We start from the raw sequence: 13,244 nt of genomic DNA on the forward strand, positions 1-13,244 counted from the left end.
ATTTATTATGGCCATCAAAATGTTAGCCATTAAAATCAGATGCAACAATAATATCAAGGGCCTAGAAATCTAGGGCTTAAAAACAAAGGGGTCATTGTATACTGATGATTCTTGTTTTCTTTTAAATCCACAATTTGGATCCCTCTACAGCCTCATAGATGATCTAGATACTTTTTCTAACCTCTCTGGATTACAAACAAATTATGATAAGTGTACTATATAATTTATTGGATCACAAAAAAAACTTTTACATTACAGTGTAGTTTACCAATAAAATGGTCTGATGGTGAAGTGGACATGCTCGGTAATCATATCCCAAAAGAAATAAATTATCTCATTACAATACATTTGTATAGAATGTTAGCAAATATAGATAAGATCTTGCTACTGTGGAAAGGAAAATACCTGTCCATTTGTTGAAAAATCACCCTGATTAACTCTATAGTCATATCCCAGTTGACCTATTTGCTTATGGCCTTGCCTACACCTAGCAAACCAGAAAAAATTAAATGGGCCTATTAATATAATTAATATGAATTCAGAGGGAAGAAATTATTCTATATTAAAAGCATTAGACCTCTCACTAAAAGCTTCAGTCATACAACAGTTATACTTAAATCCGAACTGGCTCTCTAGCAGATTAGTAAGAATGTCTTACCCCATGTTCAAGAATGTCCTTTTTCCCTTTATTCAGATTACAACCTCTCACTTTCGGTTATTTGAAAATGAAATCTTCCCTAAAATATCGCTATTTTTAAACAAGCCATAGAAAGTTGATTGTAATTTCAGTTTAAGTACTCTTTTATTTTCTATTTTTTACTTAACACTTATTTGTATTGTTTTTCTTAACTTCTTAAAGCATTGTTGGTTAAGTGCTTGTAAGTAAGCATTTCACTGTAAGGTCTACACCTATTGTATTCGGCACATATGACAAATAGGATTTCATTTAAATTGCAATATTTACATTGAGCTAACACTGCAAATAGCACTGCTGGGTGATTTAAAAAGTCATAGTCAATCGATCAATGATATAATCATACTCTTAGAAAAAAATACTGATCTTTAATTTACAATATGTAGAATCTATGAGAATAGAAAGGTTCAGAACTTTTGTGAAACATCACAGTACAGTTGAAAAATATATGGCAAATAGAAACTGAATGGTGTTAGGAGATAGATGGGAGGGGTTGAGTGAAGCTGAAGGATGGGACTAAATACAAACAAAAGATAACTATAGTAAAATATATATACATAAACAAAAATATATATGGGAGATTGGAAATGATGCAGACAATGACATTGAAGCCACAAACTATCTGCAATATTAAAGTGAATCTACCCCCCCCCCCAAAAAAAAAACCCACATTATTCTGTGAGAATTTCAGTACTTCAGCTTAACGTTTCCAAAAGGTTTCCTCATAGTTCTATTTAAAGTAATGTTCCCAAATTGTCAGAGAACGTGAAGAAACAACGTTCTTCTGTGGGAATATCAGTACTTAAGCATAACGTTTCCTCTAGGTTTCCTCATGGTTCTATTTAAAGTCATGTTCTTAAAGTGTTACGAGGACGTTAAGAAAACTTTCCATAAAAAACAAGAACACTTGTAACGTTCTAAGATTGATATTTAAATACATGTACATTGCGTTTCTCAGAATCAATAAAAAGATCTTCTTCTTATATGAGGTTCAACGGCGGTTGGCATCCAATTTGTTGCATTACCGCCACATACTAGACTGGAGTACAAATCCCTTATACTTTACTTGAAAAAGAAAAACGTACTAAATAAATACCCTACCATCTAACCCTATACTCACCAATCTCAAAATTATATAAAATAAAATGAACACCCCCCTACTCCACTAATGAAATGTATTTATTCCTACCTCATGCCATCTACAAAACTATCTCTATCCTCTATCTTGCTAAGTGTGTTCAGGTGTGTTGGCCAGACACACTAATTGGCCGCACCTGATCTAAATGAGTGCTTGTTTCCTTTGAAATAGGGTCTGTTTGAATAAACTAAAACGAACAGCTTTGTATGAGTAAAAAAAAAAACATACATGGCATGCTAGCTCCATCATGGTAGCACAGTGGACTAATTCTCTGGATGGAGAACAGAATATCATAGGTTTGAATCTCGATGATGCCGAGCCACAATGAAAAATAAATGTGTTTGCATGATTAGTGCTTAAGCAATGTGTCTTATCTGCTTGTAGTTCAAAACACTTAACCTAAGATGGCAGTCTTATTGAAACATGTTCTCAGAATGCTATTTACTTACCTTCAAACGTTAATAAAACCTCCCAGGAAAACTTTTAGGGAACCATAGTAAAACGTTCTCAGTACCTCCCTGCAACCTAAAAATGAAAGTTCCCAGAACAGACGAACTTATCACTTCTGTTCTCAGAACGTTTAAAAAAAACGTTCAGTTTTACTGGTCAGTAAACACATGGCTTTTTCCCGGAACCAATGGGAAACCAAAAACGTATGCTCCCACAACTTCGAAGGAACCAAATGTGCTAGCTGGGTTGTAATTTGCTCAAGGAGAACACAGATTATATTTTATCTGAAAAAAATATAGGCATAATTTGAAAGCTCCCATTGAAAAGCCAATTAATTGGACTTTCATTGACCTTTGCGGTTTTGCACATCAGGCCTTTGTATGTTCCCCTTTATGCATTTACCTATTTTATGTTGCTATTGTGCTGTAGAATTACCCTAGTAGCCCCCCCCCCCCCCCCAAAAAAAAAGATATAGATGTACTATTGTAAAGTGGTTGTTCCACTGGATATCATAAGGTGAATGCACCAATTTGTAAGTCACTCTGGATAAGAGCGTCTGCTAAATGACGTAAATGTAAAATGTAAATGTTACAAAATCCCCAATGTCACTTTGTACGTAATAGGCCTACAAGAAGATAGGCATATGCGCACTTAGTTCGCTTCTGTGTTTGTTAAACCATCATCTATGTCTAGCCTACTCTCAGACAATCATTTGGTTTATGAAACTTTTTTCAGCAGTTTACATGGTCAGTTAATAGTTATGCATGTTGTACTTCAGGTCCTAAGGGTAGGCAACGCACCTGCTTGGTGCCCATTAAAGCCCAGTTTGGTGGCGCCAATTTTGGCTCAGTGGTTTAGTTTCTCCCTATTCGTTTTAGGGAGATCATTTAGGTGACATCAAAGGGAAAGGGGGATAACTAGTCAGTTGTACAACTGAATGCATTCAACTGAAATGTGTCTTCCGCATTTAACCCAACCCCTCATTAATGTATAGTCTCTGTCCCATTACAGTTGATTAAGCCATTTTTTTCTATACTTATTAATTTATTAATGTAATTTCATATTAGTGTATCAAATCTAGGTTTTTCTTATTTTCTTATTTTTCTGGATCCATTTTTAGGCCTATATATTAGCGTCAACTGCTGAACATTATTACCTTGCTGTAAAAACTCCTGACGACACCTGAAGACTGTTGTCCAGCTAGTGCCAATTCCTGACATCTCCCTTGGCCTTGAGACACCTTGTCTATTCTTTCACACCATCTGTATAAATGTTTATGGCTCTGGTCTCTCAGCTTCCCATTTGTGTATTAAAGGATTCAGTCCAGTTGATATAGTGAAGTTGAGTGGAGCATTTGTTGTTGGTTGATTCGGTCCAATATGGCATGGATTATATCTCACTTATTAATGGACTGTCTATCTCTGTGTTATTCAATGCCCACAGTTAAAAATATCTAATATGGAAAAGTATGTCAAATTAAGCTAATAGGCCTAATGAAATGTTAACATTTTAATGATCATAAACCACTAAATTTGAATGATTTGAATAGCCTTCAAATTAATTCAGATAGTTTCATTTTACATTAGCCACGTCTAGGGTTAGGCATATAGTGATTGTGGCTCAGTTGGTAGAGCATGGTGTTTGCAATGCCAGGGTTGTGGGTTCGATTCCCACGGGGGCCAGTACGGAGAAGAAAAAAAAATGTATGAAATGTATTGATTCACTACTGTTAGTCGCTCTGGATAAGAGCGTCTGCTAAATTACTAAAATGTCAATTTATAATCAGGTGCATATTAGTTTTTTTTTAACCAACAGATGGCGATATTCACCCATGCTCACCATTTTATAGGCTACTCGACGTCAACAGTGGATTGACTGGCTGAACTGACGGCTCTACACTGTTCTCCAATTATGGAATGCCTAGTGTATGGTTTGCTCTGTGATCAGCACAGCATATAGACAATGTAGGCTCCGTCTCATTTTTCTTTCCACGCTCCATATGGGTGGCGAACGCGCATCATGCATGCGCATACGGCAGCATTGTTATCTGATTAGATTTTCAATGTGGAAAAGGGAACAAACACAGGCTTTCATCGAATTGGTTAGAAAATGCCCACATCAACCAAGAAATGCAATATTGTAGAGCATATAGCTATTGTCTGTTCGCATGGGGTTGTCTTTCGCAAAAATTAGTATGGCGTTTTGATCGGCGATAGCAGCTTTGGTTATGACTTGGGGATATTCCCAAAACATATTTTTAACGTTTTCATGTTGAACCCATGAACTCTGTGACCCCAAGAATAATGGAATATTGAAGATGGTAGTGGAGAAGTCTAGTCCTAAGAAATTAATCAAGACACTAGGTTATTTTTTTTATTAAATTGAACGCAGAATCAACAATAAAAAGTATTGCAAATAGTGTCATAGCCTATGTTTTAGGATAGAGTGTACAAAAAAAGCCTATAGTTCGTGTAATGTGTGCAATTCACTTATTGCGCACAGACAATAGCCTACGCGCATTTATTTATCCACACATCAACACTGTATGACAACTGCAAAAAGAAAATGTGTCTGAAAAAGTTTAATAACAAAAATGTATCTAATTGTCATCGCCGAAATCCACGTTGAAATGCAGAAGTTCCTCTGCCTTGCTGCTGCTGCTGCCTGGCTGTGGTCACTGCACTATTGAGCACAGCATCATCGCGCGCTCAGACACACGCGGGCATCCTACGAGCTGGAGTTCCCGAGAGCACTCTGGCCCGTTCGTTTAGTCTCCTTATGATATCTTATCGTTGTCTTTTGTTTAGTTTTTACACGGAAAGAAAATCATTCTGTGGTTGATGGTTTCGGTTGCCTGTCGCAAAATTGGAGTACTTTTGGGTTGGAATGTTTTACGCATGAAGTCAGCTGGATGTGTTCCGAATGTCGGACCTCATGCCCCGATGTTTTCAATGGATTTGAATAGAGTGGAATGAAAGCACGAAGTTTTTTGCTAGACGTTCTACCAATTCCATTGTAACAAGGCATCACACGGATAGATACGCAATGATCTTCGTCACTCTTTATGTCGTTCTGCCTCTTTTAGGTAAGTTTTAGTATCAAGGCCTATGACTAATATACACTGCAAATGACTAGTGTAAACATATAGTATATAATCTACATTTGTAAATAAGCAATGACAATCAGTCAGAGGCCAGCTGAGATAAATAAATAGCAAAATTGGTGGTCGTTATGGAGCGAAATGGGCCAACCAAATGCGTGTCATGCCCAAAGACTAGTGAAAAGTCAATTACGAGCTCATGTATCCTAATCGAAGTGAATTGAGTTCTGATTCTGGACTAGACACAACTAAAGACCGTGACAATTCATTATCATAACCTATATAGGCCTACCCTTGTTATAGCCGACGTTGCAAAAGCATGTACGTCATATTTAAAAACTTTACTTATCCTTATCTTATTTATTTTTTGTTGCACAAATTGTTAGGCTATGAAATGCATTGAACGCTAGTATTTGGCTAGTAGTCTATGAGATGTTTGTGTTGTTATTGTCACCTTAATTGTATGGAGTTTCGCAATAAAATACAATCAATATTTTAATATCTAATACTGCTTTCATTTAGTTTAATCTCTGAATATTTATTGTGACTAAATCGCGTATTGTCTACAATATTTAACATATACACAACAGAAACATTATTATTATTATTAGGCCTATAATCATTTATTCTCTCCACAGATGTTTTGTATGCCCAGGAGAATGCTCCTTCTGGTCCCAACCGCCTCGATTGTGTCAAGGCGAGTGAGCAGTGTATGAAGGAGCAAGGATGCAGTACCAAGTATCGGACAATGAGACAGTGCGTTGCTGGAGGGAAGGAGAGAAACTTTAGCATGGTGGCCGGACTGGAGGCGCAGGACGAATGTCGGAGTGCCATAGAAGCAGTCAAGCAGAGCCCCCTGTACAACTGCAGGTGTAAAAGGGGCATGAAGAAAGAGAAGAACTGCCTTCGCATCTATTGGGGAATCTATCAGACTTTGCAGGGTATGCACTATCATTACAGTTGGCTACAACACAGCAAGCACACAATAATTGTCAGAAGTCTATACATTAATATATTTTTTTTAAATCCCAGACATGCTGTATGATTAGGCCTAATGTATTGATGGACCATGTAAACTGCTAAAGTAAAAACCGATTCAGTAAGAAAACACCACATTATTAGGTACGTAAACTTTCCCGCCAGTGCATACTGGGAAAGGTAATATCCTTAAGACATCTCTTGGAATGAATCGAGTGGAAAGGCACTTTGCACTCATTATCTTGGAGTTGATCATACACAACAATTGTACTGCTTAATCCCAGTGGCCAGTGGGGCAGAATGGGATCTCAGTTGTGCAACTGACCACTATACCTAATCAACTGTAGGCTAATGAGTTGTTGGGCAGCATGGACATTGACTGACCCAGATACCCATCCCATGTGTATTTGCATGGCTGTTTTAGGCTGTGTTTACACAGGCAGACCAATTCTGATCTTTTTTCACTAATTGGTCCTTTTACCAATCAGTTCTGAAGAATATCTGATGTGAAAAGAACTGATGTGATTGGTCAAAATATCAATTAGTGGAAAACATATCAGAATTTGGCTGTCTGTGTAAAGGTAGTTGTTAGACAGGCAGCCCAATTCTGATATTTCTTTCACCAACTGGTCTTTTGAGCAATCAGATCAGATCTTTTCACATCAGATCTTTTTCAGAGCTGATCTGATAGGTCAAAAGATCAATTAGTGTCTAAACACAGCCCATGGTAGCTCACAAACATTTAGTGAAAACAATAACCCATGTGCATGCTCTTTAAATTAAATCTTTCTATCTAGCTATACTGAACAAAAATATAAACGCAACATGCAACAATTTCAAAGATTTTACTGAGTTACAATTCATATAAGGAAATCAGTCAATTGAAATACATTCATTAGGCCCTAAGCTATAGATTTCACATAACTGGGAATAGTAGGGATGTGGATCAGAAAACCAGTCAGTATCTGGTGTGACCACCATTTGCCTCATGCAGCGCGACCGATCTCCTTCTCATTGAGTTGATCAGGCTGTTGATTTTGGCCTGTGGAATGTTGTCCCACTCCTCTTCAATGGCTGTGCGAAGTTGCTGGATATTGGCGGGAACTGGAACACTGTCAACAGCTCTGGTGGACATTCCTGCAGTCAGCATGCCAATTAGATGGTCCCTCAAAACTTGAGACATCTGTGGTAATGTGTTGTGTGACAAAACTGCACATTTTAGAATAGCCTTTTATTGTCCCCAGCACAAGGTGCACCTGTGTAATGATCATGCTGTTTAATGGATGGATTATATTGGCAAAGGAGAATTGCTCACTAACAGGGATGTAAACAAATTTGTGCACAAAATTTGAGAGAAAACACTTTACATGTTGTGTTTTTTTTCTCAGTGTATCTGGTTGTCTGCAACATTAACATGACTATTAAGACTGCAAGAGTATGTTAAAAATCACATTGTATTTCATTATTCCTTTCAGGGAACGATTTCCTGGAGGACTCTCCTTACGAGACCATGAATAGCCGGCTGTCTGACATATTCCGACTGGCCCCCATTATTTCAGGTAAAGACATGGATTTATTAAGAGTTTACGATTGTGCCACTTATTGCGAAGTTCATGGATGGACGCCTGGCTTCTTTGTGAAAGTATGCAGATTAAATGCTGGCTGTGCATGTTCTTAGTGGAATTGTGTTTAAACATTTTTACAATCCTCACACTTTCCCTATTTTGCCCCAATGAAATGCATGCCCATTGTAAGTGATCTTGCATGGAGATCTATAGTTCTGAGTGTCCAATGAGAGCTCAACACAGTGTGGTGGTGTGGAGTTGGTAAAATGACAAAAATACGTCACGTTGGAGCATAGTTTATTGGGCTGTGTTTAAATCGCACATCGTTGTCAACAATTCAATCTGCACATTGGTAGTTTATTTTCGATCACATAGGCGCAATCCATTGATGTTATAGTGGCCTTTCTGACTTTGCCTTGGTCTTTGTTATGAGGAACTCCCATCCAGTGCACGTGAGGTGGCATATTGTGTGGCTAGTGATGGAGAATAAGAGTCTGAGATTAGTTTAATAAGCACATTGAAATGGGACAATTTTGTCATCAATGGTGATAGAGACATAAACAGCAGAAACTTGAAGAGTCCTTGGGCAAATAAGAGATATCCAAATAACGTTTCCAGAACAATGACTCCAATTTCAGAAAAGTGGAAATGGCTCATAAGCCATTATATATGTTAGTTAGAATACAGCCAAACATCAATGCTCCATTTGTCGCTTAGGAGCATAGTTCATATTAAGGCATATAACAGCCCCAGACATTTTCCGCTCTAAGCTACTAGAACCTGAGAGATTTATGAGAAAGCTCTCAGAATGTGAAGGTGCTTCTTATTCCCTTTTGAAAAGCTCTTTATGTTGATTGACGGTTGCACATTTCTTTCTTAGCGACAGGTCTCACAGATCATCCATTCCACCTCATCTTGGGAGATTTATGGGCCAGGCAGGGTGAGAAGGAGACAATAAGGGTGAGAGGGGAGACAGGACGGGTGTCATAGAGGTTTAGGTCAACGCAGTGCCTATCACAACCCCTACTCCCAGGCAGCCCTATAACATGGCTGTCTCAGTAAGGCTTAGAGGACTCATAGATCAGCCTACTGATTCATAGTAAGGAACAAAGGGAGGCATTGTGAGATGTAATGAATCTGTAATAGGCCCCTGCTTGGGACCTGAGCCTAATAATCTCCAGTGACACTCTGGGCATTCTCCTATGCACCCTCCTGATTATAGTGAGGTTTATTCCTGATCTTTCCTACACACCCCCAGGCCCTACAGTCCTTATTCCCTCCTCTACTCTGGGTACTGTAGGCCTCCGAAGGACTAAACCAGACATAACGCTGGAACAATATCAGTGAAACTTATAAGGTACACAGCTGCCTTAAAGCACACTGGGTGTCCTTAATTGTTATTAAGTGAAAATAATAGAATAGTATTAGAACAGCAGCTGAAATGTGTGAGGAGGATGTGGAGAGCACTGAGCGTGATTGCATGAACATACACACTTGTGCATACATACACACACACATGTTTGTGCACAGCACACAGTTCTAAGTTAATTTAATTATTTTCAAATATTTTCTCCAGGCAGATAGAATGCTTTTAGCCGTACGATGAGTCAGGGTGAGTCACTTTGAAGTATGAGTAAGTCAGTCTCTTAATGTGGTGGAAGTTGCCACATGAGAAACTTCAGTAGAGTGTACATCCCAGGAACAGAACATATCATCTCATTTTGATTTGATCTATATTTTCCATTTAAATCACATTGAGAATACTATGAGTGCAAAAAAAGTTACAAAATCTTGAAACACAAATTAATGAAATCTGCAGATTGCAAATGTATCACATCAGTGACCACAACATGCTTCTTTGCTGGAGCTGAGTTGTGTATTTTTCTACTTCTTCTTTTAATACAAGCGGTGCATCTTGTTTCTTTCCCACTCCATTTCCTCATAGAAACCCTAAGTCTCTTTCAGTGGGAACTACCTGTATTGATGTCTGTTTCACTCTATTAAATGGCTCATTGAATGCTTCTGGGCTTCCGCTGTCTGCAGAGCTCATTGCTTCTCATTATCAAGAAGTGCCATGCTGTTGCCTGAGCGCCAGGCTAGTGTACTGGTGAAACATACTAAGTTTGGAGTAGTTCCTGTGTCAATGGTCACAAAAGCCACAACTGCTGTCATAAGACAGACATGGTGAGTCATCTCATTCAAGGGATGTGCCCTTCTTTAAATATGTTTGAAAGTAAATGGTTTACTCACACAGTCACACATCGTTCAATTACATGCAGAGTTCACCATAGTGCACTTGCTCATGGATGAAGTACCAGATCATTGAATTCATTTTGTGCATTCCTTTGTGTGCGTTTGCATGTGTGTGCGTGTAAGCTAGAACGCCTTTGGAGAAATAGAGAAAGAGAATTCAATAAAATTGTTCCTTTTCCGCCCACCAGTTTGCCATCTTGTGACGCACTGATGCATAGAGAAGGCCGTGAGAGCCCATTTCTCCTAGATTCAAGTGGACTTGCATTACTCCCAGACCATTTGCCCCTGCTGAAGAGGCAAGCAGTGGAGGAAATGGATGAATACACAGCACAGTTTCAAATTACCGTAGTCATGAACACTCACTGGTCTGGAGCCTCTCATACTGACCAATGTAAATATTCCCTCCCCCCCTCGATTTTTAGAACTAGAATAAGAAAATGCTTGTTTGCTGTATGCGTGGAATAACATTGGAGGTTGACTCTTCAAAGTCTAAACCAAAAAGAGTTGTTGATGTACTATACCTTTAAACTGAGGAAATGGGTAAAAATTACAAAATGGTCTGGCTTATCGCCACAGAGATATAGCTATGGTACAATCACTCTGTAGATAAAGCCCCTTTTAAATGTCAGCCAATTGTCATTTACTGTTCAGTGCGCCAATAAGAAAAATGAAACCCGTGGAAAAAATGTGACACAAAATGTAAAACAGAGTCTTCTGTGCAGCATGGACTGGCTGGACTGAAATTGCCTATATGATGAGGTAGAGGTGAAAAAGGGATAAGGACATCAAAAAATCTGGGAAGTACTACTATGAATAAAGATGAGTTTCTATATCACTCCATTATTTTCTAAGACCTGTAGATGACCTTTCCCCGTTACGTTTTTGTGGTTTAAGCTGATGACAGATCATGATGATGATTATGAGGTCAGCACATAAACATGCAAAAGTGGCATTTAAAGCATTTAAAGGATTCTCTCTGAAGTCTTTGAGCTGTGTATGTGTGAAAACCCATGTAGTCCCACCCTTGCAGACGGACCACACAGCACCTTAAATCCCTATACTGACACGATGCTGAGAGCTTGTCAACACAGCTCACTGCTGTTGGAATGCCACTCTTATAATGAACTCAGAGTCCAGCGGTGTATGAGGACAGACTGCCACTTGGGTTCTTATAGAGTGAGAGGAGGGAGAGGAATGGGAGAGAACAGTATTTGTGTTGTTTGGACTCAAGAGTACCTCTGCACTTTATGATGTGTTGGGAGAAGTATTATGACAGCTCCAACCCTAGATTCCACCAACCAACCAAAACCACTCTCAATGTTATTGCTTTGGTGTTTGACTCTCTGTACTTTCCCCAACTGAAAATGTTTGTGTGAGAGAAAGAGAAAGAGAATATAAAAAGGAGGTGTCTTTGATGGTAGCATTTCCATATCAATATTCCCTGTGCCACCTGACAAACAAATGTCATTAAAATGGCTACTTTGATAAAGCAGCTCCATTTCCCCCGTCTGGCTGTTTGTGTCAGGATGTGTCAATCACAGGCCAAGCCTGGGCCTTTGATGTCGGGGTACAGCTGTACTCTATCTGTCAGAGTTGTGGCCTCAGCCTCCTCAGTGAGCACTGACTGAGATAGGAGTTCTATGTTAACGTTCCCTTGCTCCCTCCTTCCTACTTTACAAGGGTTTTTTGTTCCGCTAAAGACTCCCAAATCCACCTAGAGTGTGATGTCGTAGGGAGACTTCTCATCTGAAAGCTAATCAATAGCCAGACATGTTAAAATAGAAACCTGAGGCTGTGAGTACAAAAAACTATTGATTTGTTTTTTCGCCCGAGCTCTTCTGTTGGACTGGATCAAAGGATAATCCCTATGTTGCTGGAGCTCAGGTATACGGTTCCACCAATGCACATCGGTCTGGAGAAGTCGGGAAGCTCCACAGGGTTGTCTTGACTCCTCCACTCTCATTGGCCGTCTTAGAAGATGTAGGGCAGGGGTTCCCAAAAATGTTTGCACCGTGACCCCACCAATGTAAGAATGTGATGTAATCAAAAGCCAATGTTGACTTGTTTAATTGGGGCTATGACAGTTTATTACAAATCAGTCTGACAGCATTTTTGGACAATATTTTAATCTTAAAGAAGTGTGTGTTAAAGTGACTGAAATGTATCAGGAAGGTATTGGGAAGTTCAAAAGATACTCAGGCAATAATTTTGTATGACCTTCTGTGTAGAAAAGAACATCATCATTGATAATGTTCCTTTCCCCCCAGTCTGATTAAGTGCCTGGTCTTGCCCACTCTGTTCTAATGAGTCCTTGTGGGCATTGTAGAGGGAAACACAAGACATGGATGTGATCCTCAGAATCTTATCTTTCAGTAGATGAAACTGTTAAAAAGCCACATTTGTAGGAAGAAAACAGAAACCACTCAGTTTTTTACAACCGCATCTAGTGGCTACCGGAAGTTATGGACTTAACGATTCGGTTCTATGAACCAAGCACAAGTTTCTCTTGCGACCCCATTTCCAAATCAGGCAAATCCTATTTTGGGGATTGCTGCTGTAGGGATTGATTATAATATTAGATCTCAATGAAGGTTTTTAATAGTCCTTCAAATACTACATAACATCCTGGATGTCTGTTGTTGTCTGTCTGTTTGACTTTCATCCAAAAGTCCATAGCTGTCCCTCCAATTCACACGGAGGATTTAGCCACAGGTTGAGGGGCTTTAGCTGCTTAACACACAGACACCGTTCCAGACATTACTCTCACAGCTGCAGCTTAATGGCAGAATAATGCTAACAGCAGCATCAGGTTGCAGCCTTGTCCCTGCCGCTAGCTCTATGCAGCCAAAAAATAATTTAGTTAAAGGTGACCAGAATGGAGTCCTCCTGGGAGGTTTCTGATTGGATATAAAGTGGGAGAGTGATTCATCACAGTTAATCAACGCTCCTGACAGCTCGAATCAGCAGGGGCGCCACATGTGCCAGCTACATCTATTGCTTTTCTGCCCAGATGCATGCCAATTATCCATACCGCAAACAGTGAGGTGTCAGTATAAAGTCAGATAG

General features: G+C 39.2%; 1 protein-coding gene across 1 annotated transcript in view; it reads left to right on the forward strand.

The window, feature by feature from the left end:
- The first annotated feature begins 4,817 nt into the window (after nt 1-4,817).
- Nucleotides 4,818-13,244, forward strand: part of LOC106607942 (GDNF family receptor alpha-1) — a 96,869-nt gene continuing 88,442 nt past the window's right edge. The window contains exons 1-3 of the mRNA XM_014205442.2: nt 4,818-5,367; nt 6,021-6,323; nt 7,836-7,919. Of these exons, the coding sequence (XP_014060917.1) occupies nt 5,328-5,367; nt 6,021-6,323; nt 7,836-7,919 (427 nt within the window). The 5' untranslated portion in view covers nt 4,818-5,327. The remainder of the gene's footprint in view (nt 5,368-6,020; nt 6,324-7,835; nt 7,920-13,244) is intronic.

This window comes from Salmo salar, chromosome ssa01 (assembly GCF_905237065.1).
Source record: "Salmo salar chromosome ssa01, Ssal_v3.1, whole genome shotgun sequence".
Classification (NCBI taxonomy): Eukaryota; Metazoa; Chordata; class Actinopteri; order Salmoniformes; family Salmonidae; genus Salmo; species Salmo salar.